Source organism: Musca domestica, unplaced genomic scaffold (genome assembly GCF_030504385.1).
Source record: "Musca domestica strain aabys unplaced genomic scaffold, Musca_domestica.polishedcontigs.V.1.1 1, whole genome shotgun sequence".
Taxonomy (NCBI): domain Eukaryota; kingdom Metazoa; phylum Arthropoda; class Insecta; order Diptera; family Muscidae; genus Musca; species Musca domestica.
This window is the reverse complement of record NW_026712114.1, coordinates 50,989,943-51,017,662: the sequence shown is the minus strand read 5'-3', so window position 1 is coordinate 51,017,662 and position 27,720 is coordinate 50,989,943. Positions and strand designations below refer to the sequence as shown.

Here is a 27,720-nt window from a genome sequence, read left to right as displayed (position 1 = left end):
TTCATTTTCTTTTAATTTTTTTACTGGTTTCACTCTTAACTTGCTCTTGAATTATTTGAAATATTATAAAAAGGTACTTTTAGGGAAGACAACATAAACAAATTTGTTGTTGCATTCATTTAGGGCGAATTCTTCATTACAACAATTTGTTTTGACATTTAATGGTGCCGTCAGCTGGGCTGATGCGATTACCTAGTACATCTACCTTGGGGCCGACCTTATGTAAGACATGCGTCTACCTGAATTCGTCTGCCATTTTTTTAAGTCAACTTTTTCAATGAGATTTGTCAAAGCATGATTTTGTGAAATTGTAAACATATAATTGCCCGAGTTTCCCTTTTCACCATATGCTCTGTTCCAGAACCTGCATCTACCAATTTTGCCATTTTGTCGATATCATAAAGGGAAAATTGGTTATCGTAGTAAACACATTCATGCAGTTCTAGAACAGACCAATAGGTTCACCGCTTTGGGCTTCCACACAGAAAACTTCTCAGCCAATTTATATTTTTGATGAATACGATGACACATTTTACAAGAAGCTACCGGACAGCTCTGGAATTATTCAACAAAATAGTAATGCACACATTTCAGTTATCGCAATGATGCAAGTGTAATTAATACACGGTTCCCCCAATCCCCCACAAAATTTGGTGAACATAAAACAATCCATTCTGATGACCGATTCCCAAATATAGTCAATAACTGAAGTTTATAATAAATCCCATACAATGACAAAATATTCCACAAAAAAATTAATTCCCATCTCCAAGTTCCGATACAATAACAATAGAAATATTGGTTTTCAGTTCACGAAATCCTTGAATTTTATTCGTTCTTTGTTCATTCTCAAAACACTTATATTTGTACAGCAGTGAATGTAGTTTTTATTTTCTTCCAATTTCATGTATGAAAAGATTAAAATATTTTAAATCAATTTCTATTAAACATGACAGCGAAAGTTTTAGCGAAGAGATATATTTTGTTGGCTAGTATTTTTCGTTTTTTATTTTTTATATTTCGTAGAATATAAAAAGCGGTGTTAACTAAATACGAAACGAACGTAACTAAAAAAAAATATTTCAAATAAATCGAAAGAAAAAGAATAAATTATTAAGAAATGTTTCCTGAGAAATGTCTAAACGTAACAAAATGATTGTGGATGTTGTTTTTCATTTGTCACCAGATAACTTCAAATCTTTTTTTTTCATAAATTTGTATGAGAGCGCGCCAAGTCTTGAATATTACCAGTAAGACATTTCATAGAAGACTATTCTTTTTAAAAGAAATAGAAAAATGGCTCCTCTTCCGTAGTTTATGTAACGCCTAATCCGTCACATATACAACAAATGCAATGTTTCCATAGACGGATCATATTCCAAAAAAGTTATTCATTCATAATAAATGAACAATTTTTTTATAATATTCTTTTTGTAGAGAAATTTGAAATAGTTTTTCTTCGGTGATTTTTGTTTTTTGTTATCGAATTTTTGTTTTATTTCCGTTTTAAACTTAAATAAAAGTGTTGCTTTTTATTACTCTTGGATGTTTTTTAAAAACAATAAAGATGATGGAGCTGTGTTTGTTGTTGTGGTACAGATGTTATTATTTTTGTTTGTTTAATAATTTTAAGATTTAAAGTCTTCTTAGGACACAAATACACTTTTTAGAAAGCGAAGAGGAGCAAGAAGGCCATCATAAGACAGAAAAGACCCATAGCTTCAGAAAGGGCAAAACCCAAGATAGCGTAGGAGAACAATTGCTGTTTCAAAGATGGGTTTCTGGCATAACCAATAATGAGGGAACCGAATACTGTTCCGATACCGGCACCTGTTGTATTGGAAGAAATGAAGTTGCAGAGAAACGAAACAAAAATAAAAATCATTAGTAATTTTAAATTAAATTGAGGCAGCAAAGAAGACATCGGTTCCGCTTTATGAGAAATAAAACACATTTTTTTCTTGGCGATGATAAAGTCAGTCACAGATTAGTCTGAATTGAGTTCTATTCCAGGGAATAGCGAGCACATTGCACTAAAATTGCTGGTCACAAAAGATTTCAATGTATTTTTATATTTTAACAAAAATACAGAATTTCTTGTCCTTTTGCCTCTTGATCACACAAGTTTCCTGCTAGAAAATATTTGAAGTCCAAACACCATACAACTTGGCGTTTTTTGTGAACTTTTGACCACATCTCAGACCTTCCCGGGGCATTTGTTTTTAAGAGTAATACAATACTCGTGTGTAAGCCCCAGATGCTAGATTGCAACTGACTAGTCTCAGCCATATGGAAATGTGGAATAAAATTTCGCAAAGCGCTTATGTTCCCTTTGCTGCCTTAGATAGATAATAAATTGTAATCGAGAGTTGTTTCTTCTTCCAATACTAACCGGAACCAGCTACACCGACTGTTGCAGCACCAGCACCAATGAATTTGGCAGCTGAATCGATGTCACGTGTGACAGGGGAGGTCTGGAATGACCTGATTTGTGGCAGTAAAGCAACTGGGGTTGTGTTCTGAGAGGCCAAGGTTTGGCTTTGGCTAATGACTGCGCTGCTCAATGGTCGCAAGTATTGCTTGGAGCCGCTGAGGAGCTGAAAAAAAGAATAAATAAAATTATAAATGAATGCTATTTATTAGCTAAATAATAGTATATTTCTAAACATAAGCTATATGAACGATTATTGAAGAATTCAGCAATACGAAAATCGCTTTATACAATTTCATCCCTTAGGTTTCCACGGTAGGTGTAGTTGTATTTTGGGTATTTGTTTCTTTTTATCGAATATTACAAAAGTTATGCAATAATGCACAAAGTGGGAGTGTAAAACTAGAATTTTTTTGTACGGCAAACATTTTGCCCGATAAATAAATATCAGAGAAGTGTAAACCATTGGTCAATTATGTCAGAAGGCAGTATATTATTTTTTCACACACACTTTAACTCTCAACTTGGCAGTAAGAAAATTTAAATGTATACCCGTATTATTTCCTTAGGTATACTCCATCCAAACTATTGCTAGAATATGTGAACAACGTATTTCTTTAAGCACTGTCTCCTTTAGTTTTTATAATTCACAATTAATTTATATTTTTTTAAAGTAAACTTCCACTGATAACACTTTCTAGCCTTACAGGTTTTCTAGGTTATGTTGTTCATTGGGAGAACACGAGCATTAAGGCAAGAAAACCCTTTGCTCACAGAAATAAATTAATAAATGGAATTGTTTACTTTTTTTCTTAAAATGAAATCTCGGTAATCCAAAATTGTTCTTTTAGTTGCAAAATAATTCTCGTTCTTTCCCAGCTCTTTTATTTGACAAGCATGGAAATCAGCTGATTGCTGTAGTCAGAAGAACAGAGTCAATCACTACTAATCGCACGCCGCATCGTGACGTAAAGGTAAACAGAAAGCAACGTAACCTTTCTCAATCCATGTTAAAATATATTTATTATAAATAAGTTTTAAATAATGTACATATTTCAAGCTCTTAAAATTATTATTTCAGCTTTGATTAATTTGATTATCTTCCAAGGCCTATGAATTCGTATCTTGTTAAAAATTCTAAAAAATTCAACAGTGCGAGATAAAAGGCAATTATTCAACCTTACATGCCATTCTGATAAAACAAAAAGCCAAAAGGTGGTGCATACATGTGCCAAAAAAAAGTTATGCAATTAAATTTGGCAGTAAAAGCCGGGAAATTACAGAGTAATTGAGTGAAAATATATTCGAAGGTCCGCTGCTGGTCGATCCATTTTGTTTACATTCTCCCTTAGCAGTAGTGTAGTAAATTAAATGTTATAAATTGATAAATATGTAAATGGAGAAAATATTCTTTTTCCATTTCAAACAACCCTTTTTTAAACTTATGTAATAATAGGCCGCCCATAAAGCTTCCAAACTTACATAATTGCAAGCCTAGAATTATCCCTAGCATTGTATTTCTACTCCCTGCTGAATATAAAGATTATAAAACATTAACAAGAAAACATGTTTCAACGACGTCACGCGGATATTATTTAATAATAAATACAACACCGACAATGTCATAACATTGTTCGCCGGTGCCACATCCCTAAATTAGGAAGAAAAACACTAACCCGGCAACCACTTAACAAGAGGTGTAAACAAAAAGTATTAATGTAACTACTTCTAAACAATTTGCTTCATTATTAACTATCTATTTGCACTACATTTTACTTCTACAAAAAAAGATTTAACAAACTCCCAACAACTTTGAGGCACCTAACCTCAAATTTCCTTATGTAACGTTTTTTTCTACTTTGACAAATACACCTTAAAATTGAGAGCGGCCAATGGAATTCCACCACGAAGAGCCAATGGAATTCAGAGAGTGTGAGAGAATAAACTAGGTGAAATGCCAAGAAATTGAAGAGAGAATTGTGGGAAAATGAAGAACTACCATTGACAGACGAAAGAGGCGCGCTGCTTCTGCGGTGTATAGAAAAAAATCGATTCCATATCAACTTATGTAATGCTAATGGATTTGCAAAAATCTCTACTTAAATATTTTTTTCAATTTTAATACTTACAGCGGTCCTGGCAACGGGGGCAATACGGGAGACTGTTGATACGAACATTTTGATTTGTTTTTTTTTGTTTTAAGATGCTGAAGATCAACAAGAAATTGAAGCTAGCGCACGTAAGCTCTGCAAGAAAAATACATAAAATTATCAATTAGAATATTAAACTATATATCGTTAATGAAAAAACCAAAAAACCGCTTAGAAAAATTCGAAGATATTTTCTTCAAGTTGGGAAGTAACACATTTTTTGCAAATATTCTCAAAGTTTCTCTCGGGTTACGTAACCTCAAGACAAAATCCGAATGTTAACTACAATGTTGTTAGAAAAGTAAAACTTTTTTGCCAAAACTCAAGAAATATTTAATATTATTTATATAAAGCACCACTTTTAATTGATCAGTACGGTTTTATTTTTTTGTTCACTTAATAAAATTGGAAAAGTTTGCTAACATTTTTTAACCCAATCGGTGAAGAGCTGCTGAAAGCCGCTGTACTTGATTCCAACTGACAAGCACTATCGTGTGCAAGAAGTTGTTCGGCAAATTTCATTGGAAGTGTATGTGTTTCGTTATCCACCACGCAAAATGGCTGTCTTCGTAACAAATTCACCACTCACGTAACTTCTCTCCAGCACACTCCTCACACCGAGTTGAAAAAATCGGCGAACTTTTCCCATCTTTTTTCTTTATGATTTCTTTTTTACTTAATTGCACTTTTTCTTTTTATTTATTTTACAAATATTGTTTTATTCTCTTATTAATGCTTTTACATTTGTAAGAGAATGAAAACAAATCGTAAATCTTTTATAAAAATTTCTCAGCACCGATTGATTATTCAATAGCAATGTGGTCTTCAGTCAAGAAAAAATCTCTCCAACTTTTCTTTGCTACTTTTGCGGCTTCTAGTTTTTTGCGTGTACTCACTTCGAACGAACCCTGACAACAGTGGCAAACTGAAATGAGAAGAATTACTAACACCAGCAAAGTCAATGACTGTATTGGAATTTGTCAGGCCGTGGTGTATTGGAATAATGACAAGAACTGTCAAAATCAGCAACCGGGTGACTCAAAGTTCTGTGCATTTAACAAACTCTGCGTTTTGTATTGTTTTTTTCTGGGATTACATTTTATTAAAATATGAATGTTCTATATTTAGCTATTCATTTCTATATTATCGTATAAACAACGTTGTATTTTCGCTAAATCCTCTATTAAAATACGAATTCCTTTTAATGCCCGATCTGGCAACATCAGCTGTACATTGATAATTTCCAGTTTGGCTAGAACTATTCCAGTATGTGGTATGTTCAGTGGTCATTGTGTTGATGAAGGGTTGTATTAAAGAATTTTTGGTCAATAAACCTTTTTGATTTGTCGTCCAATAATTATATTCGATTAAGATTTTTTAATAGCCTAAGAAATTGCATATTTCATCAATCAAAGTTCAAAAACAAAATAAAAAATAATATGTAAATGTTTCAGTAGGAACATGCTTGTGCAATTTATAATTTGCGATACTTTTATCAACCTATCAACAACAGTTTGATTAACAGTCAATGTGAACCTCTTATTTAACTAAAAAATAAGTATTTTGATAATTATCTGTTTGTTTTCAAAATAGGCAACCAAATTTGTAATTACCAAAAATAAATTTTTCATATTTGTTCAAACAGTACAGGTGCTTTACTTAGTAAGGCTAAAATTTACAAGCACCGCCTTAGTTAAAGGCTAATTTGTGTTGCCCGTGTAAATGCTGTAAAGATTCTGAGAGGCATTTTCAATGAATACTGACAAGCACAATTTATTGCATGTTAAACGCCCTACCGACAGTAAATCCAAAGACATAGAAGTATAAAGATGGGACAAGACAGAGTCAAAATATTGTCACCAGGTGTAAATACCTCTGTTGTTACGATATCATAACAACATAATCACCAATGTTAAGTTGTTTTAACAGCAAATGCAATATTCAAACGTCAGTAAAATGCAATTTTTAGTTCAAATTTTTGGTTTACAGAAAATTTTATTCTTAAAATTGCTCTGTAAATATAATTTTTATGCTAATATGTCACTGTTGTGAGCAGCGCCTCTATATATTTTTCACATTAACTATTTTTCCATTATGCCTTTTGTCCAGTCTACCATTTCAGGTCTTTGGTAAATCTTTGGATTTCATGTTCCCAATATTTACAAATTTGAGTAATTTTTCATTCAACAATTTCGATTCCAGTTCATTGTCCTATATTCTTCTACCATGTATGTAACCAAGCCTTGTGTAAATGCATCTTCGCCTAAAGAAAAAATTGCTCTGTTCCAGAACCCACAAGATTCTAGTTGTGTTCCAGAACCTGCAAATTAGTACTAATTAGCACTAATTCTGCTACAACGCGTTCCCGTACTCCAAAAACTAGCAAAACTTGCAGCTCTCTCGAGAAAAAAAATGGCGCTGAGTGGTGCACATTTCTGCTTGTTTTAGCTACATGAATTTGGCCGAGCAGAAATGTGCATATTGTAAATTTGACATTTAATTGGCAGGGCTAACAAGGTTGAAAAATGAATTGATACATTTCAATAAAGAAAATGATCAACTTGAAAACTAAAGGAAAAACTAATATTTGTCGTGCAAAAAACAAAAAGAGAAAATATGGAGCAACTGATGTATTCACTTTTGGATGATTCCAGCAGTGAAGAGGACTGGCTGAATGAGGAATAAGATTATTAATTATTATTATAAATTATTGATTTTAACTTATCGTCTTCAATACTCATTTTTTAAATGTTGGCGCTCTTTTCAGTAAGGTTTCACCAGTCCGATTTAGGCTGTTTACTTTTGGAATTTTGAATTTTGACATTTTATCGCATTTCTGCTAATTTTCCGTTCCCTTATTTTTTTGAGCAAACCTAAATGAGAATGACATTTCGAACTGTTCTCTCTTCTGCTAGTTTTACTACTAAAAAAGTACTGGAACACAACTAATAATTAATAATCTGATTCCTCATTCAGCCAGTCCTCTTCACTGCTGGAATCATCAAGTGAATACATCAGTTGCTCCATATTTTCTCTTTTTGTTTTTTTGCACGACAAATATTAGTTTTTCTTTTAGTTTTTAAGTTGATCATTTTATTTATTGAAATGTATCAATACATTTTTCAACCTTGTTAGCCCTGCCAATTAAATGTCAAATTTACAATATGCACATTTCTGCTCGGCCAAATTCATGTAGCTAAAACAAGCAGAAATGTGCACCACTCAGCGCCATTTTTTTCTCGAGAGAGCTGCAAGTTTTGCTAGTTTTTGGAGTACGGGAACGCGTTGTAGCAGAATTAGTGCTAATTAGTACTAATTTGCAGGTTCTGGAACACAACTATTATTATAAATTATTAATTTTAACTTATCGTCTTCAATACTCATTTTTTAAATGTTGGCGCTCTTTTCAGTAAGGTTTCACCAGTCCGATTTAGGCTGTTTACTTTTGGAATTTTGAATTTGACATTTTATCGCATTTCTGCTAATTTTCCGTTCCCTTATTTTTTGAGCAAACCTAAATGAGAATGACATTTCGAACTGTTCTCTCTTCTGCTAGTTTTACTACTAAAAAAGTACTGGAACACAACTTCTACTATTTTTGCATTTTTTCGATATCATAAAGGGAAAATCGCTTATCGTAGTAAAAACTTTTACATTTTAGCAGTTCGATAACAGACCAAATGTTTGCTAAGTTCCAGAACTGCAAGAATGTGAATATAACTACTATAACCAATATTTCCCTTATGATTCATTGAATTTCTGGAACAGAGCATTTAAATCGACGCCAAAATTACGTATTTATGTATGCATGTGTTTTTTTACGTGTTGTCAATGGGATGGACAAATGAAATAAAATTTGAATTGAGGAACGCTTAAGAACCAAATTATATAAACTGAGTTAGCCTTAATAACTGACGTACGGCTTCGACGTTTTTCATCACAAGTTTTCAATACATGTACCGAATACATGTATATATGGTACCGTCGAGCGTACAGAATTTCAAAATCTAACAATTTCCACATTATCAAAATTGACAACACGATACATCTGGTTGTACAACTTGGAGATGTTGTGAACTATTGTACGAAGTTGTGTCTAGGTTGTACAAAAAATCAAAATTATTTGATTTTTGGCATGTTGTACAAACCGATTATAACATATGTGGGCATGTTGCATACTATTTTATTTTGTGTTTATTTTCATCTAAACAACACCAAATCCGGCCAAATGTGTGATTTTAATGAATATTACAAAGTAGTATTGCAAAAATAAATAATAAATAAAAGCTTTTGAGTCAATTATAGAACACGAAATTATTTGTGTTGTCATCTGAACTCATGGTAGTTCTACAATGTCTGTACTCAAACAAACTGTTCGAAAAATAAATTTTTACAAAAATGTCGTATCAGTTCAGACGTGACTCAAACCTTCGTAATACCGAATATCTGGAGGTACAGTTATATGCGGTCAATACCAAAACTTGGACGTATATGGACAGTTCTCCGCATGGATGTTTCCTACATACAAAGAACACAAACTGCCAATTTAGACAATTCGGGTTTTGACTAAAACACCCAACCAATCTCCCAATACAGTTATTTGGAGGCTATTCCAAAACGTATACCTATATGGCCCAATACCAAAAATTCAATGGATCTAAAATACATTTGACTAAAACTTTGTCCATCTACTTCATTCTGTTCAGAACCTAGAGTGATTTCCATAGATGGACAGACGAACGAACATTGTTAAATCGACATAGATTTTTTGCTGATCAAGGATTGTATACTTTGTGGGTTCTAAAATGCATATTTCGAAAAGTTTCAACGTACGGTGGAGGTTATAACAATCATATGTGAGAGCAAATGATCCATGAGTACTAGCTTCTGAGGCTGATATGTTGATTTTACGTATAGTCATCTAGTTTTGACACAATATTCGTGTTCATTCTTCCGATTCTAGAGCAATGTCAATGTGAGCATTGCAAATAAACTAAGAAGAAGATTATCGATTAAGAAACTCTCGTAAAACCAGGGCAAGGTAAATATTTTGTAACAATGTCAATGAATTACATTTCATGGTTGTCATGAATGTAAAGTCTTTACCAATATAGGTATAGTAACAGTTTAATTATTCAATAATATAATTCTGTTCTAGCCCAAAAAACGAATGCGTTGCCATGCCACTTAAGCGTATTACGTATTACATTTCGCTATTTAAAACTATGCAACAAAAAAATCAATTACATTCGGCTTTTGCAACCATTAATTTGTGTAACGCCTGACAGACATACGTCTAATCAAAAGTATTACTTCAAATATTCTCATGTTTGTACGCGAGCCAGCATCTTTTTTACAGGTGTACCACGCAACCTTACTTAACAATATTCAAAATAGGGGTAGATTACAAAAAGGTTTAAATATAATTTTTATATTAGTCATCTGATTGGGGATGAAAAAGGAAACGAAGGTAGTACAAGGAACTAACAGCAAATAGGTATTTTGGGGGTGTCATTTACCGCTTCGAATGGGATTTGCCACAAGTTCACCACAACAACAAAGTCTTGCTCTCTCGTTCTCTGGGTCTTCACATATACACGACGCTTGTAATCGTACAATTGTGGTGCCAGACTCAGTTGCCTTCGTCTTTTAGCAACGTACGAACATGTTCATGTTCTGCATTTTGGGCGAATATTAACTCATTTCTAACGCCCTCATTTGTGACAAATAATAGTAAAAATGTGGTAAATGCTGTTAACAACGAAAAGTTAATTATATTTAAGACTTTTAGAAACAAGTTACGTGTTAAATTGAACAAGTTTGCCAGAAGTATAGAAAGTTCGTTTTGTGTTTTGCTTGTATTTCGCTGCCCCCAAATTATAAAATTGCATAACAACGTCAGTGTGTGTATGTTTGGCTACAACGTCGCAGTATTAGTGAGAACGGCCGAGTGTTAAATTGTCGTGTTGTGAGAGACAAGCCGACGAAACAAGAACAAGAAGTGCGAAGTGGAAGAGAAGAGAATTGTATATGCTTTTGTGTGCTTATTTGTATATTTCATTATTACAAAAAGAAAGAAACGATAAATTCACCACTTTGGAATTACTACTACGGTTGTCATACAACGCCGCCGCCGCGCCGTCATAATCGTCATCATCAAAGCAAAGTCAGAGTCACTTCTACCAGTCTGTCTATCAACCAACATAGCAACTGTCATTTCTATACTTTTCGGTGCGAGAAATGCTAAAATTTCTTTTGGGGAAAATGTAAATTGATATTAACAATAACAACAACTGAAATCCGTCCAATGTTTTGAAGTATGAACCATTATCGTCGTCATCAGCAGCATCAACGTCAACAACATCGAAACTTTTTACAATAACAACAACCGCAAGTGTGTGAGTGTGTGTGTCTGTGCCAAGTGTTTGTTTTTAATCATAAATTGTCTGGAATAGACAAGAGCCGATAGAGAGACAAACAGACAGTCAGTCAGACAGACGAACAATTTGTTTTGAACTATACCTACATAAAAAGGAACAAACAAAACAAACACAAAAAAGTCAAACTAAGTCAAACAAACCTCAAATGTATTTTTGAGCATCCATCATCATTATCAGCAGCAGTCCAGTGTCGTTGACGTCTCGCCGCCAACGTTCGTTGCAGTTGAAAGTCAAAACGTTTTACTATTTTTATGCAGAATTCAAATAATAATGCTGCTGAATTTAAAGTAATAAAAACTAAAACAGCAGCAGTAGTGACACAAGGTAATAAAATATATCATATTCTTTTTTTTTGTTATTTAATAGGCTTCTGTCTATACGAACGTATCTATTGTATTGTATGTATGTATAAACATACAATACTCGTATATATAGCTGTAGACAGTATTTATGTAGAATGTGGATATGTGCGACTCGCTGGCATGTAAATACACATAAATTATGTATGTGTACACACATAGAGATGGGAGCTTTTTAAAAATTCATATATGCACATATCTAAAGATTTGCAAATTCACGTGTTTGCCATGGCTTTAACATGCAATTGTTAGTATTTGTTTGTTTCATTGCTTTTTTTACCATTTGCAGACAAAATGTTGAACGAGATTTTCAAATGAAAAAACAAAAAACGATCTGGTGTAGGGTTGACTTCAGTATTACCTCTGTCAGTCGCCGCTGTACTTTCCTAGACATGTCATTGTAACGCAGGATTATTGTGTCGTACATATTTCGTAACATTTTTACGCACTATTTGGGAAGAGTTTGATATTCCGCCACCATTTGCCACTACACAAAGACAATTTTAAATGTTTTTACTCCATTTACCTTTAGCGAAAAAGAAAGATTTACATCTGATCAAAATTGAAGAGACGGGTTTACTTCAAGATCAGGGTTCTACCTAAGCAATATACAAATTAAGTTGTCATTTAAAAGCTTATTGCATACTTAGAAAAATATTATTATTTTTTTTACACATACAGTTTGGCAGAAAAATAGACAAAGGTATTGGTTACATAAGGTTTCTACTCTAATATACAGGGTTAGCTAAAAAAAAAAAACTGCAACAAAGTCAAATGTCATAATTTTTACATTTTTTGAATTTTATTGAATGAAAGCAAAAATTTCGGAAATAGCATCAAATTTTACAATAAGTTTAGATTTGTTGGAATTGGTCACCTTTGACACGAATTATCTTATCTCTTATATCTTGTCACACGCTGCTCGAATGTTGCTCTGCGGTGTTTTGGCCCATTACCGGAGAAGCGCTTACTTGAGGTGATCGACGCTTTGGTATTTTTTAGTGCCAACCTTGCTTTCAAAAATACTCCAGTCACAATAGTCCAACGGATTAGCATCCGGAGATTTTGGTGGTCATTGTGCGCTAGAAATTAAGCGAGCAACCTGATTTTGTAACCATGGTGCTGAGTCCTGTTGGAATGTCTATAGTCTGCGGTCAAAATGTTTGCGTGCCCAAGGCTTTAATACACCCTCCAGAATATATTCGCGATAATAATCGGCATTTATTCTTATGCCACGGTCGATTAATACGAGCGGAGAGAGACCATCGGCTGTTATGGTGGACAACACTATCACTATGGCCGGTGCTTGAGTTCTGGTGTCCAACCGAAGGGCCGCTTTTTTCAGCTGACCTCTTTGGCAAGTAAACACGATAATTTTGTTTGTTTACAAACTGCTGGACAACGAATGTTTTCTCATCGGAGAAAACCAAGTTCGGCAGTTCACCACTTTCGGCTTAGCGAAGCAACTCTTTAGCTCTGAGTCTATTGGGTCTATTTTCTTTCTGTTGTGGTGTAAGTTCTTGAACTTTTTGGAATATAAATGGCTTTACCCCGAACTCATTTTTCAATATTGGAATGGAATATTGCGATATATTTAGCTCAAGAGCCATTTTTCGGCCACTGCGACGCGGGTTTCGACCAAGTCGCTTCTTTACTTTTCGAACCATTTCTGCTGAAGTTGCTGTTTTCTTGCGTCCACTTCTTTCACGTCGGGCTACCTTACCAGTATCACGGCAACGAACGATGGTACGAGACACAAAAGATTTATGCTAGGAACACAATTGGAGCGAACGACGAATTTCGCCCTACGCGGCGACAAAATGAGCCGCGAAAATTCGTCGTATGGAACACAATACCGACGAAATTATAAAACAGCTGATGAAGTTGTTTACTTTTTGCTCATTTGTTGACTACAATGAATTATACAAGAACACATAATTCTTTACGTTCTCTATTATAATTTCACTTATGTCCATCTTCTCTATTATAAATTCACTGATATCCATCTTCACTCAGGCGCAAGTACACAAATAAATAAACAAATTAATTATGTTTTTTTTATACGAGTAACAGATAGTAGAGTGACCATAACAAATTTTAAAGTAAAAAGTAACTTTATTTACTAAAACACATAAAATTCGTACAAGTATGGCCACCTTGTACTGTTTTGTTCGCCGGTCGCCGGCGTATGAAATAGAAATAAATCTAATTGAGTTCGCGGCGACCGACGAAATTTTCGCCGGTGCCGTGATTGTGTGCACTTCCATATACACATATGTGTTTTATTTTTGACGACGAACATACGCCGCGAAAAAATTCGTCGTTCGCCCCAATTGTGTTCCTAGCATTATTCACATTTAAATGCTGGAGTGCTCTAACGATAACCACTTGTGGTTTTCCAGGCAAGTATAAGGCAATCACACTATCCCGCTTAAATTGCATCACGAGTAACTTTTTATGTGGGAAATTCTCACCGAAATGCTTTTGTAGGCTTGTAAACAATATAATCAGCTGTCACTGGAATAATTTTAACAGCTGTCAGAGGAGTGGCTTAGAAATGACAGCAGTCTCAAGTTGGTTGCAGTTTTTCATCTAACCCTGTATATATAAATTTTTAACCCACCCTAATTGTGTCCATTCCTTACCGAAAAACTTTCCAAGATACCCAGTATGAACGCTATGGATCTGCGGTCTTTGAGGAAAGGGTTTGTCAATCTTGAGAGTCACTTCCTTAAACCAAAACAGGGATAGATGAAGACACTAATAAATCTAGAGCCCGACAAATAACAATGTTGAAGGATCCTTCTATTTGAAGAGAAACAAAGTGTGCATTAACACCAGTTTTATTAAATTTTCTCTTCACATGGATATCTTGCGAATTTCATAGTAATCCAATCTTATCTTCACATTGTTTCTTCGTGTAGTTAAGTACCGTCACCCCCATGCCCGAAAATATATTTTGTATATTTTATCCTATATATTCATATCCAAAACCTTTCCTGTGTTTTTCAATTATAATCCCCTCGTAACTCCCTTTCAATTACTTTCATAATTATGACTACCCATAGCTCATCAGAATTGTTTATTTAACACAGCATCGATTTAGCATATAAAATAAATTCACTAACAACTCATTCCAAATCCATTTGGAAGTTATAAAATGTTTTATTTTTAATTAAAAGAAGTTACTACATATAAATAGCTGTATGACCTCATATGTTCGTTGGTCTGGTCGAAATTAAGTTGTCTACAACCATATGCGGTAGATCTACTCATACCAGTCGATAATGTGACTTTCATTACCAGAGCTATTATGGGGTGAGTATGACAACGCTGTGGGTGTCCTTCCATTGAGTTAGTTGTCTCGGCGCTTTTCTGTTTGAATGATTTTTGGTATTGGGGTAAATGGTATAATTTCCACTCCTTATAAGCTATCATTTTACCACATGCAGTTTTCTTTTACGCAGTCACAATAAATTCCCAACCATTGGTACAGGATTAGTATCTAATCGATTTGAAGAAAGCGACTATAATTCAAAATGTCATCAAACTGCTAAATTATTGAATAGCAATTTCTTTTGTACTATTATGAGAGGGCTATTTGAATGCTTTGTTCTCAAAAGAATGTATTGTTATTAAATCCAATAATATCAAATACGACGTAATAATAAACCGCTGTGCGGAGATGCACGAAACACGTGTAACTACGCCGCTGTTTTTTCTTTCTATTTCAATTATGTTTGCATTTGACAGCTTTAATTATAAACGAACGCAAGCTATAATTATTACTACTTTCCGCCTTTGAGAAATAATATGAAATTATATGGGTTTTGGGACCCAATTTCACATTTATTTTCTCTCTATTATTATTATTGTCTTTAGATAATCCTACCTTTTGAAAGGCAAAGGGATGAATGCCTGTACATATATTGTATAACAATATTTCGAAAACATCCCCCAACAAAACATCCATACCAATCGTCATTAAAAAAATGAGAACTCTTAAAAATTTTCATTTGAGACTTGGCATTTATCGACTAATTCCCAATATTTGAAATAGTGGATTTTCATTATCAATTTATGGGGCCAAATAATACATCAAGCGTCGTACTGGCCGCGACCTACTACTTTGAATCGAACTACTGGGTGATTCCCTTTGACATAGTTTCATTTTTTAAACTATGCGATGCAAAAACAATTGCAAGGGAAACCGAATCCATGTATTTCAGGATAAGAATCTTCGGCAATATTACTTACAAAAAATGGGAAATATTAGGGGTGTTTTAAAACCTTTTCTTCAAAACTAAGAAAAGACTCCATTGAGATGTGATCGTATGATATCAAAATATTTACTTTGGGTCTCAGAATACATCAAAACTATGGACAAGATTATTCGACGTAAATTTTTATTATAAGTAACTGAAGACAACAAATTTACATCACTACGGGGTGCGATGAAAAAACTGCAACCAAATTCAGACTGCTGTCATTTCTAAGCCACCCGTCCCACAGCTGTTAAAATTATTCCGGTGACAGCTCATTATATTGTTTACAAGCGTACAAAAGCAGTTTGTTGAGAATTTTCCAGAAAAAAAGTTATTCGTGATGGAATTCAAACGTGATAGTGTGATTTCTTTATATTTGGCTGGAAAACCACAAGTGGCTATCGTTAGAGCACTCCAGCAATTAAATCTTTTGTGTCTCGTACCAAATCAAGGAAGTGGTCGGAAGAAAACAGCAACATCAGCGACTTGATCGAAACCTGCGTCGCAGTGGCCGAAAAATAGTTCGTGAGCTGAACATATCGCAATATTCCATTCGGCAAGTATTGAAAAATGAACTCGGGGTAAAGCCTTTGAAATTCCAAAAAGTGCAAGAACTTTCACCGCAACCGAAATAAAATAGACTCAAAAGAGCTAAAGAGTTGCTTCGCTAAGCCGAAAGTGGTGAACTGCCGAATTTGGTTTTCTCCGATGAGAAAACATTCGTTGTTCGGCAGTTTGTAAACAAACAAAATGATCGTGTTTACTTGCCAAAGAGGTCAGCTGAAAATGTGCACCTTTGTTTGGCCACCAGAACTCAGGCGCAGGCCATGGTGATGGTGTGGGCGTGTGGTGTGGGAATTATCGCAAAATATTCTGGAGGGTGTATTATAGCCTTGGACACGCAAACATTTTGGCCGCAGACCTTGGACATTCCAACACGACTCAGAATCATCACACTCAGCACGCGCCACCCAAGAATGGTTACAAAATTAGATTCCTCGCTTGTTTTCCTGCGCACAATGCCCACCAAAATCTCCGGATACCAATCCGTTGGACTATTGTGTATGGAGTATATTGGAAAGCAAGATTGGCACTAAAAATACCAAAGTGTCGATCACCTCAAGCAAGCGCTTCGCCGGGAATGAGCCAAAATACCGCAGAGCAACATTCGGCCAGCGTGTGACGGTTTCGTTGGCCGTTTGAAGGACATAATTCGTGCCAAAGGTGACCAATTCGAATAAAAGTAAACTTATTTTAAAATTTGATGCTATTTCCGACATTTTTGCTTTCATTCAATAAAAATTAAAAATATATGTAAAACTTATCGTGTAAAACTTGCAGTTTTTTCATCTCACCCTGTAATTTACTACACTTTACTATTTTTTTTAATAAGACTTGGTTTTCATTAGAAACTAACAACAAAAGAATCTTCCAGAACTGGTAGTGTTTTAAATAGTTCTCATAACATTTGTCGCATTCTACCCATGCATGAACTCTATAGGAAAGAGCGACGCCTAAAACACATAGCAAATGGATATATGAGTCAACTTTCCGTCCGATTCGTTTGGTTGCACTCGATAGGGAAAACATCTTACAAGAGAAGCTCTGATAAAGTTCACTGAACAGCATCTCTACAGATCACAGGTGATTTAGGAGCACACCCCAATCTGCACTGGACACCCTAGTTAACTTAGACCCTTAAAGTGTATTTGTAGAGCAACAGGTAGCCAGGAGTGCCCTGAGATTCAGCCAAATTGAACAATGGCGCAGTCAATTCCTAGGAGGCTTAGGCATTTGGAGAACATAGGAGGCGCGGTCATAGCCAGTGACTATTATCACATAGGCTGGAATTCGAATAACTGAAAGTGGAACGAGTGCGGGGATTTTCTGCGAAATACAGAATATCGGAAACTCCTTCAAGGTTAACAATTACTACAGTGTACTCCAGACAAAGATCTTTGCTTTAAAAAAACCATAGATCTGCTGGTAAACAGAAACAGTAAACTTCCGAGTGATACATCTACATTACACTGGGAGATGTCAACCAAACTGGCTAAAAGGAAGGGGATGCAATCAGATCATGGTCACATCATTAAAATCAGTTCTTTAGGTATTTTCCCTCCATGAATTTTAAGTTTTATAAGGAATGTGGAGAGCACAGTCAGGTGATGCGTGGATTGTATGATATTGAGTGAGAAAAGTTCTCACGATTGATATCCGCAACTTGTGACTTGTGTGATATCCGCAACTTAGGACCAGTTGTGATGTACGTATGGGATATTTAGTCAATTATTGATTTCACATTAAAAAGATTAAAATTATTAAAGAATTAAAAATTATTGCCTGCATTTAGTTGTTGTGTAGAAGCGTTCACATGCTCCGTTGTTTATAGACTGATTAAGCCGGTTCTTCCTCAATGTCCAGGTTTAGGAATTCCGCTACCTTTATGGGTTGTAGCCAGAGATCCTCTGGGCGGAGTTGGGTAGGCTTGGCTAGACATTTAAACAGATGCAGCGTATTGTGCGGCCTTTATTGCAAGCTGGGCAGGCGTTCCGCATATCTTCGTCAATTCGTGCTCAGTAGCTTGGGCCACTGTTATGCCTTTTTGAGTAAAGATATCTGATACTACAATGACCAGTCAATATGCCAACCAAGATTCTCAGATTAGATCTACTAATTGATAGAAGTGAGCAGGGTTTTCTCGAGATTGTAATAGTAGCACGACTATTTATAAACATATAGATATACCTTTATTCGCCTTTTCCTGGACCAGTCCAGTTAATCCCTTCATAAATCCCCATGGTCAACTTTGGGCGTGGACTTGCTTTTTTCATTTTTTCTGGTTACACAAATCGTGCCGAAATACAAACAAACCCTAATTAGTTGCATTGTCCTTTCCCAACTAAATTGAAATGCACAAACTCTTAACAGCGTCGCTTAAAGGAATAATTCTTTACACCGTTTACACGTTACTGCTCAATAACCCCATGTACATTTACAATTCTCACCTTGTCGGGCCGGCCGGCACGTTACTGCTTTTTGTGTTGAAATAAATGTTGAACTAATCAAAAAATATCTTGTGTGGCATTTCTTAATGAATACAGTAAAAAACACAACGACCGAACGGCCCGGATTGGAGATTCAGAGTAGGTACTTTCTCAAATTATCCATGGATTGAGTAAATATTTTATTGGCGTTCCCATGTCCGTCTTATCTCCTAACTAGAGTAAACACACAGCTAGCCAGCCAGACAATAAACACATGCCCTTCCCACACACATGTATTTGTAGGTATAAACAATAATGACTTAGAGAATCAGATTACCGTACATTCCTTTTGTCGTATCTCGTATTTTTGAAGCCGGCAACAAACACTAAATAAAAACCCACCAACCAACATTTGTATTTGTTTTTCAGTCTGTTTTTCCTTCTTTTTATTTGGGTATATTTATGCACCACTCTCTTATTCTGATATTCTATGTTTAATTAACTAGACAAACAAAATATACAATTTATCATTTCAGATTGATGGATGAATGAGGCGCCCTTTCGCCGTTTTGTTCTATTCCATACCGCACACCGAACCACACCAAATGTAAACAATTGAAAATCATCATCAAACGACCTCAAGATTGTAATCATATAGGAAAAAAATATATTCCCACCGTTGAAAAATAACAAATTTATTATAAACAAATTTTTGGAAAATAATTTACAATAAGTGTGTGAACGAGCGAGTGAATAAGTTTGTTTGTTGGCAAAACTGCAACGTGGAATTGTCTGCCACAGAACACGACACAGCATAGCACAACGAAGCCAAAAGCAAAGAGACCGGCAACTTAGATAAAAAATATTGCTCTCCTCTCATTTTTGCGTATGTTGTGCCGAATGAGTTAGTGGGGGACAGACAAATCATAACACAAAACAGACAACAACAATTATGATGGATAGATAGTAGTCGTCCACCGTGGTGTTGTCTTTTAATTGTTGTTCAAATCTAAACAATTCATTCTCTCAAATACAAAAGAAGAAGAAGAGACAGAGCCGCAGACACCAACAAACAATAACAATAGAATACAATTAACCGACTGCACTTTTCAAACCCACCATACCAGCACCACCTCAGTCAGTCAGAGCCGCCTCAGGTGTAAACGTCAAGAGAAGAATACCTATGCTGCTTGCAGCAATTGTGCGTGTGTGTTTTATGTTCTCAGACAACAAGAAGAACAAACAAAAAAAGTTTGGTGATGAGCGTGAGCACTTTGTAATTTTTTGAAAGGAACCAAAACACAACACGACGACAACAGCTCTTACGCAAAGGTATATCACAACAACACCTCAGTAGCTGGCCGAGTGTCGGCGGCAACGGTTGTTTGTAGTAAAAGAAGAGGAGAAAAATAAAAACAAGAATTAACTCGTCGTAGTGCTACGATTATTAACAATATAGCGAGCCGGAGCAATTTGTTCTCTGAGCTCTGTCAAATGTTGTGAGAGAGTGAGAGAACTAAAGAAAAGAGACAGATATAGGTGAATTGATTGAACGAAGACAAACCATCAATAAAACAGATACATACGACACATTCTCACAAGGCAGGCACACAGTCTAATTCACCACGGCCTGTCGGCACATATTGTATTGACAAGAACGAGAAAGTTATACAGAGCCGCCGGAGCAGTGGCAGCAGACCCCCAAAGAAAGACAAACTCAGTTGTGTTGGAGAAGAACGAACGAGCGGAACGACTCGTGTCTGTACGCATTAGGTTTGTTTTTGTGGTGGAAGAGCAAATAACGCAGAATTGTTGGCGATTCCGCAGTCTGCCTTAGAAGGGACATGGCCGTCTTTTTGCTCAATATCTGTAAATTTAATGGCTGCGGAATCACATTTCCAAGTTTAGGAGATTTAATACAACACATCGAGGACACACATATTGGTAAGTGTTTAAACAAAACGAAAAAAAGAAAGAACCTAAAAAACAATAAAACGCAAGAAAATGCAATAAATTAAATGAAAAAACAACAAACAATAACTGAATTGAATATCCAAATGTGAATTTGTGGATATATTGTGACTAGAAAATCAAAGTTTTTCCATTTTCGTGTATACATAAAAAATGGTGGCTATAGTTTTTCCTTGCAAAGCCAGCCCATAGTTGGCTGCAGCTTTGTAGACTCGAGTCGGTCTTTAATGCAAACAACTAAGAAAAAAGAATGAATCTTGAAATTATGGACATTCGTCATCGCAACATGAACAAAATTAATCCAAAAAGACCAAGTGTTTCGAAAAAGTTTGTTTAAACAAATTGTTGGTGTATTGTGTAGTTTTGTAGTGTTTTTCCCCAAAAATTCTTTTCCGAATAATAATCATTATAAAACAAGATGATGAGAAATAAAAACGAAACGAAGAAAAAAGGCATCTATGAAACCCGTACAATGTCCAACGTAAGCTTTTTCAGTTGTATATACCACAGAAAATTTTTCAGTAATGCAGAGCGAATGTGTGTGCGTGTGTTTGTGTGTGCAAGCTAGCTAGCAAGCGAACGAACGAGAGCCCAAACAAACGAACGAACAAGCGAGAAATGTGTATAATATGATTTGGAGTGGGGAATTTACATGGACTCCTCTCGTAAATGTGAAGACTTCAATTGAATTTCGTCCATCTATCCATGCCGTCCGTCTATCCATCCATCTATCCATACATACCATGCAGGGGTGGCAGTTTATAATGCGTTATGTTATATGTTTACTTTTCTATGATCTATGGCTTCTGAACTAAAAAGAAGTATACGGTGTTTTTTATACCCCACATTTTTTTAGTTTGTTCTTTCCTTACAAAAATCGTTGTCGTCGGTGTTCACCCTTAACGTCGTCGCCGCCGTCGTCGTCCTCGTCATTGTTGTTGTCGGTTGCTGTCGTCGTCGCTTGTCCATTCCTTTAATTTATTTTTGTCCCCTTGTTCCTTATGGGGTTTGAATGGCATACGACGTACGTCGTACATACATCCATGCCCAGTATAATACATACATCCAGAGTTGTGTGTTTTGTACTAGTAACATACGTACGTAAGTCATCCAGCCAGCCAGGCAGACAGTGAGCGAGCAAGCGTCAGCTGTGTTTGGAAAAATCGATATGCCGTGACGATTAGTGTGTTTATTATATATGCATATTATGCCATCTCGCTCCCTCTTATCCAAAATGAATGGCCGTTCGTCAAAGATATTTATGTGTTAATGCATTCTCTTCTGTGTTTTGTGTGCCTTTTTCATTCATTAAAAACTCTCGGTTGTATTTTCAGAGAGACAGAGAGTTTGTGTGTCGAAGAAATGAGCGTATAAATTACAACGGTGTCCTTACGGGAAATTGTTTTCTTAATGCAAAGAAAAAATAAAAATTTAATATATTATCTTAGATTACGTTATAATTTAATAACATAATCAATTTTAATTTGTTATTTAACATTTCCTTTTCCCATTGCTATCGCTTAATTCACCACACTGGCAGCATTTCCCCTGTTTTGTCAAATGTTCTGCTCTCTCGTGAATGCTCAGTGAGTGCATTGCCTTTCTCTTTTCAAATTTGTTTGTTTGACAGAATTCCACCTCACCACTACTACACTCTGAAATGATGAGAGTTAGCCGCCGATATAAACAAAATTTTTTATGCCGGTGTTTTTTTTTTCGCTTCCAACACGTATCTATACGTATAAATTTAATGAGGGTATTCGAATCTTGAGACTAGAAATAAAAAATAAGTGTGAATTGATGAATGGCTGTGAAAGAAGGTAGCGCTTATTTTTCTTGTTCTTGTTCCATCCATCAATTTTCAATTGAACTTAAATCGTGCTGTGTTGTGTGTATTGCGGCTGCATCTCTTCTCTCGGTGTATGGTTAAAAATTATTGTGGATAGACAGCTATAAATTTTATTGTGCGCTGGCTGATACGGTGTGTGTCGTGTTTTTTTTTTTTATTATCCCCCTCCAGCAGCAATGTGTAACAACATCGTCATCAATAAATGTGTCTGTCTGTTCCTAGTCTGGAAAAATTTTCATGGCAATTAAAACTCGACGAATCCATTAAAACATCCCACAAAATTATAATGCAATGCATAACCTACATTTTTTAAACAAGTCAGCACAACTGAGAGGGCTGGGGGAGAAAAGTCTACAATTAAAAAGTTTGTTGACCTGGTCTGATTTTCATTGAAATATCGAACTTGTCTGTGTTGTAGCCCCTTCTTCATTTCGGGGGTAGCTCGAAATATTTTCAAGTGGTGTTATTTTTTGTTGAATAAAATGCGTGTAAGGTGCATAAAAATGTGGAAATGTAAGTTCAAATGTATGTGTTTTTTAACTTAATATCAGTGTACTATACATTAAAGTAAAACAAAAAACTGCCGTTTTAAAGATATACCCTGTAAGGTATCTATCTCGTTTTCTAGCCTATCCAGTATCATAATGGAATAATTGAGTCGGCTAAAATCAGTACCATTATTCATGGGAACACATTCGTGAATCAATAGCAAAAATGACCTGCAATATGCAAATTTTTTTTCAACATTTTTTGGTCCATTCAGAATCATAATGGAGTGAATAAACGAGTCAGCTAGACATAAAATCGGTAGCATTGTCTGTCCCCCATGCATAGATCAAAAATGACTTGGGTTAAAAAAAAAAATTAATGCATTCATTTTTTCTATGTAGGAACAAATATCTAATATCTGGCTTCCAAACAAAATATTTTGGTCATGAGGAAGTTTTGAGGTTGAAGTTGTTGTAGCGATTATATCTCCCCCCAACAATTTCGTGATGATTATTTGGAGTAGTGTACATAGTTTTTGCATTGTTTGCACAATTTCATCGGGCAAATTGCCTCTAACTAACACTGAACATATTAATAGATTCATGTAATGGGAATAATAACGATTCGTACTGGAAATGTGAGTCGAAATGATCAAATTCAACAAAAACTCATAATTTATCGTAAAACATCAAAGATATTATTTTTACATACAGCGTGAAATAAAAAGACTGCAACAAAGTCAAACGCCATAATTTTTACATTTTTTTTTTAAATTTTATTGAATGAAAGCAAAAAATGTCGGAAATAGCATCAAATTTGAGAATAAGTTTAGATGTGTTTAGATTTGGCACGAATTATGGCCTTCAAACGGCCAATGAAACCGTCACACGCTGCCCCAATGTTGTGGTATTTTGGCCCATCCCTGGCGAAGCGCTTGCTTGAGTTATTTGACACTTCGGTATTTTTTAGTGCCAACCTTGCTTTCAAAATTACTCCAGACACAATAGTCCAACGGATTGGTATCCGGAAATTTTGGTGGCCATTGTGCGCTGGAAATGAAGCGAGGAACCTCATTTTGTAACCATGGTGCTGAGTCCTGAATGTCCAAGGTCTGCGGCCAAGATGTTTGCGTGTCCAAAGCTTTAATACACCCTCCAGAATATTTTCGCGATAATATTCGGCATTTATTCTGATGCCACGGTCGATTAATACGAGCGGAGAGCGACCATCGGCTGTTATGGCGGCCCACACCATCACCATGGCCGGCGCTTGAGTTCTGATGGCCAACCGAAGATGCACATTTTCAGCTGATCTCTTTGGCAAGTAAACACGATCATTTTGTTTGTTTACAAACTGCTGGACAACGAATGTTTTCTCATCGGAGAAAACGATTATGTCTGCAGGAATTTTTGGACAATTGAAAATGGCCTACGTAGGTCCACGTTTTGATATAACCCCCATATAACGGTACCTTCCGATTTTCGGTATTTTGATCATTTTACCGACATTATTCACCGGAATTGTTTCATATTTGGTATTTGATGTTCGTATTGGATGCTACAGCCTATTTCAGGAGATTGTCTGTACAGGTTCAGGTCTTCGTATAGCCTTCCTGATATCCTGATATTCGATATTTTGATGATTTTTGCAACATTATTCATCAAAATTATTTCATTTTTTTTCAAGTTTGGCATTTGAGTGTTTTAATAGCTTTTGACAAAAGTGGTCTATGTAGGTCCACGTCATCGTATAGACACTAATATAACGGCTATATTCGGTATTTTTAAGATTATTTTTTACGGATTTTATTTTTTTTGAAAATTGCCAAATTCGTTTCAAATGGTGCAGGGTATTCAAATTTTGGGCCGGTCGAATTTACAGCTTTTTTATTTGTTTATAAGTATGAATGAATATTTCTAAAATTGTATGAATATTCCCATGATTACGGCGGACACCTATACATTCAATCAAACCCCTCAAAACGTCTTTATATTTACATAACTTGGAAATTTGGTGCCAAGTCCTCTATTTGATTATAATATGTATTTCGATTATATATTATGGCTATGATGATGATGACGACTTTTGTAAAATACCTCAAATGTTTTTTGTGTGGATATTTTATTTGGTTCTGATATGATGACTGATGGCCAGAGTTTTATATTGCTTTTATTTTGCTTCAATATATTGTTTGCGATGAAACAAAATACATTTTTATTTGGTATATTGATTTTAATTTGCTTGAGTTGAATAATATTTTCACCAAATGTTTGTTTTAAACTTACTTCCGATATGTTAGCTTCTTCTTGAAGAACCTATTGGTTTTCTTTTCTTGGAATGCTTTGTTGTTGTGTTGTAAGTGCGCTCTGCTTTTATAAAATATATTATACAATGCAAGGATATTATTTTAATGGAAATCCTTTGGGAAAAATTAGAATTATGATGACCTGAACGACGACCACCTTGCTGTTCTGTACGTTGTTGTCATGATGATGATGATGTCAAAGCTTTGTATTTCCATTTTTTGTTTTCTTGTTGATTGGTTTCTTAGATGATAACAAGCAAGAGAGGGCCTAGATGATAAGGATTTTTTTTGGTAAATATTTTCAAAATTGCCTGAAAGGTGAAAAAAATTGGTTATAAATTTCAAAAACAAGAGAGAATACATCAATAATTTACAAAAATACTACGTACCTATATATTTGTTTCTTGATAACTTTCAAATTTACATATCTCTGGTAACATCTATACATATTTGTTTTGTTGTCATATGTTAAGAATCAGCCACAACAACATTATTCATTTAATTATAAATAACAACAGCAACAATCATATTACATATCTAGATAATAAATGTGTTGTTCGTTCATAAATATTTAAGAAGCATAGGATAATTTGTTTTCTAATATATACCTACCTACCTACCTACCTAGCTATACGATTTTCTTTTCTCATTGTAGACTAGGCCAAGAATCTTGTATTATCTACAAACAGTGTATATTTATACTTTTGGTACAATGTTTGTTTGCTTATCACCTTTCTGCCGCCTACATACAAACATATACGAATATAACTAATGTTTCAAAAAAAAAAACAGAAAAAAGAAAAAAGCTAACCACCCTTGAAAGAAGGAGGAGGAATACCAACCAACCACCCAGCCAATATTTTTTTGTCTTATATTTCTAAATTGTTTCAACTTTTATTTTATATAGACTACTACTCTACTATATAATGTAGAAACTTGCAAGCAATATAAGTACTACAACAATGTATTGTGTTTACAACAACAGGTAGAGAAAAAGAAAAAGAGGAGCCAGAAAAAATATGAAACTAATCATAAAAAATTGAACAACATATGTCTTATATTCCCAGACATTGTAAGGCCCATAGCTCTCTGATTACCGCCTATCTTCTATAGAAATGGCAAAAGGATTCAATAGAAGAAGAAGAAGAAGAAAAGAGAGAAGGAAAGAAGGTGGAACAGGAGAAGGAGGAATTGTGTTTTGTCCTTACTTTTTTAAGTTGTTGTTGTTGTTGGCGTATGGGACGCATGTGTCTCTTTGTTCTTGAAGAAGCAATTAAAGTCGGAGGAAGGGTCAGTTATTAAAGGAAGACGACAAGCAAGAGAAATTACCTCCCCCAAAAGCTGAAGCAAAAGAAGAAATATTCAATATATTTATAATTTATGTTTGTAATATTTTGTTGTTGTTTGTGTGAGGTTGAAGATGATGGTGGAGTGCAAGAGTTATATGATGATGATGATGATTATGAGTGGAAAATACAAACTACCCCCACAATTTGACAATGAATAACACGTCCGTGTCCTCCCCCTATTAAATAAAATTAATACAAAAAAAAAAAAAAAAAAAAAAAAGTAAAGCAGCAGCAGAAGCAAACAAACGAACGGTAGCAACATTAAATATATATCACCAGCCAATTAGTATCACCTTTCTTTCTTTCTTTCTTTTTGGCTAACCAATCAACCAACAAGCAAAATGTACGAATGACAAACCTTCAAAATTTCCCTTCCAGAATTTCTTCAACAATTTTAAGTGAAAAAAAAAAAAAATAAACCAGTAGATGGATGAACAACTTTGTTGTAGAAATCTAAATCTATCATTTTATATGAGATGTGGAAACAAAACACACAAAACAGCACAAGGCACAAAACAAAAAGCAAAACCAAAAAAAAGAAAAAACTATGCGCGGCAACAGAACAACCGACGACCACCGACCGACCGATCGACGAACCTAAAACAAATCAACATTTTTATCCCACAAATTTTTTGGATGATGACGACAAATTTTTTCTGATTTTTTTTAGTTCTGTTACTTGGAAAATTTATACAAAAATCTTAGTTGGAAAACCGAAAAACAAAAACGGCAAGACGAACTCTTCTTAAGCCTTTAAAAAATGACTATTATGTGGTGGATACCTACCTACATTGTTTGAGTTTGGTTCTTTTCTTTTTCATTGTTTTAGTTATTTTTCACCAAAGGCATTGAATGCAAAAGTCAGTCAGTAGTCAGTCATAGCCAGTCATTCAGAAACAAATCAGTCTCAGTTGCCGGCCCTTTGTGTTAACAAGAAGAAGAGAATGCAAGCAAAAAAAAAAAACAGCAGAAATTTTCCAGCCACCAAAAAATTTTCAACGTCTATTGTCATCTTGATATTGTTCCGTCTCTTTCTATGCAGACTTGTTTAAAAAGTTTTTTATTTCATTTTTTTTTTTTTGAATAGGAAACTTTTTTCTTATCGATTTGTTGTGCATGGTGGTG

General features: G+C 34.9%; 2 protein-coding genes across 3 annotated transcripts in view; one reads left to right on the top strand and one right to left on the bottom strand.

Moving 5' to 3' along the window:
- Positions 1-798: 798 nt before the first annotated feature.
- On the bottom strand, positions 799-5,616 carry LOC101899373 (ATP synthase lipid-binding protein, mitochondrial). Of its 2 annotated transcripts, none has more exons than XM_005186779.4 (4): positions 5,478-5,616; positions 4,561-4,677; positions 2,393-2,597; positions 799-1,830 (listed from the first exon to the last, which is right to left on the bottom strand). In XM_005186779.4, exons 2-4 carry the CDS (start codon positions 4,606-4,608, stop codon positions 1,667-1,669), a joined length of 417 nt encoding a protein of 138 aa, XP_005186836.2. In that variant the 5' UTR covers positions 4,609-4,677; positions 5,478-5,616; the 3' UTR covers positions 799-1,666. The 2 variants fall into 2 exon arrangements, with proteins under 2 accessions (XP_005186836.2, XP_005186837.2); XM_005186780.4 differs by lacking the exon at positions 5,478-5,616 and adding an exon at positions 5,005-5,162.
- Positions 5,617-10,218: 4,602 nt separating this feature from the next.
- LOC131800437 (uncharacterized) overlaps positions 10,219-27,720 on the top strand; it is a 35,408-nt gene continuing 17,906 nt past the window's right edge. The window contains 2 exon segments of the mRNA XM_020037947.2: positions 10,219-11,345; positions 19,169-20,576. The gene's annotated coding sequence lies outside the window, so the exon portion shown is untranslated.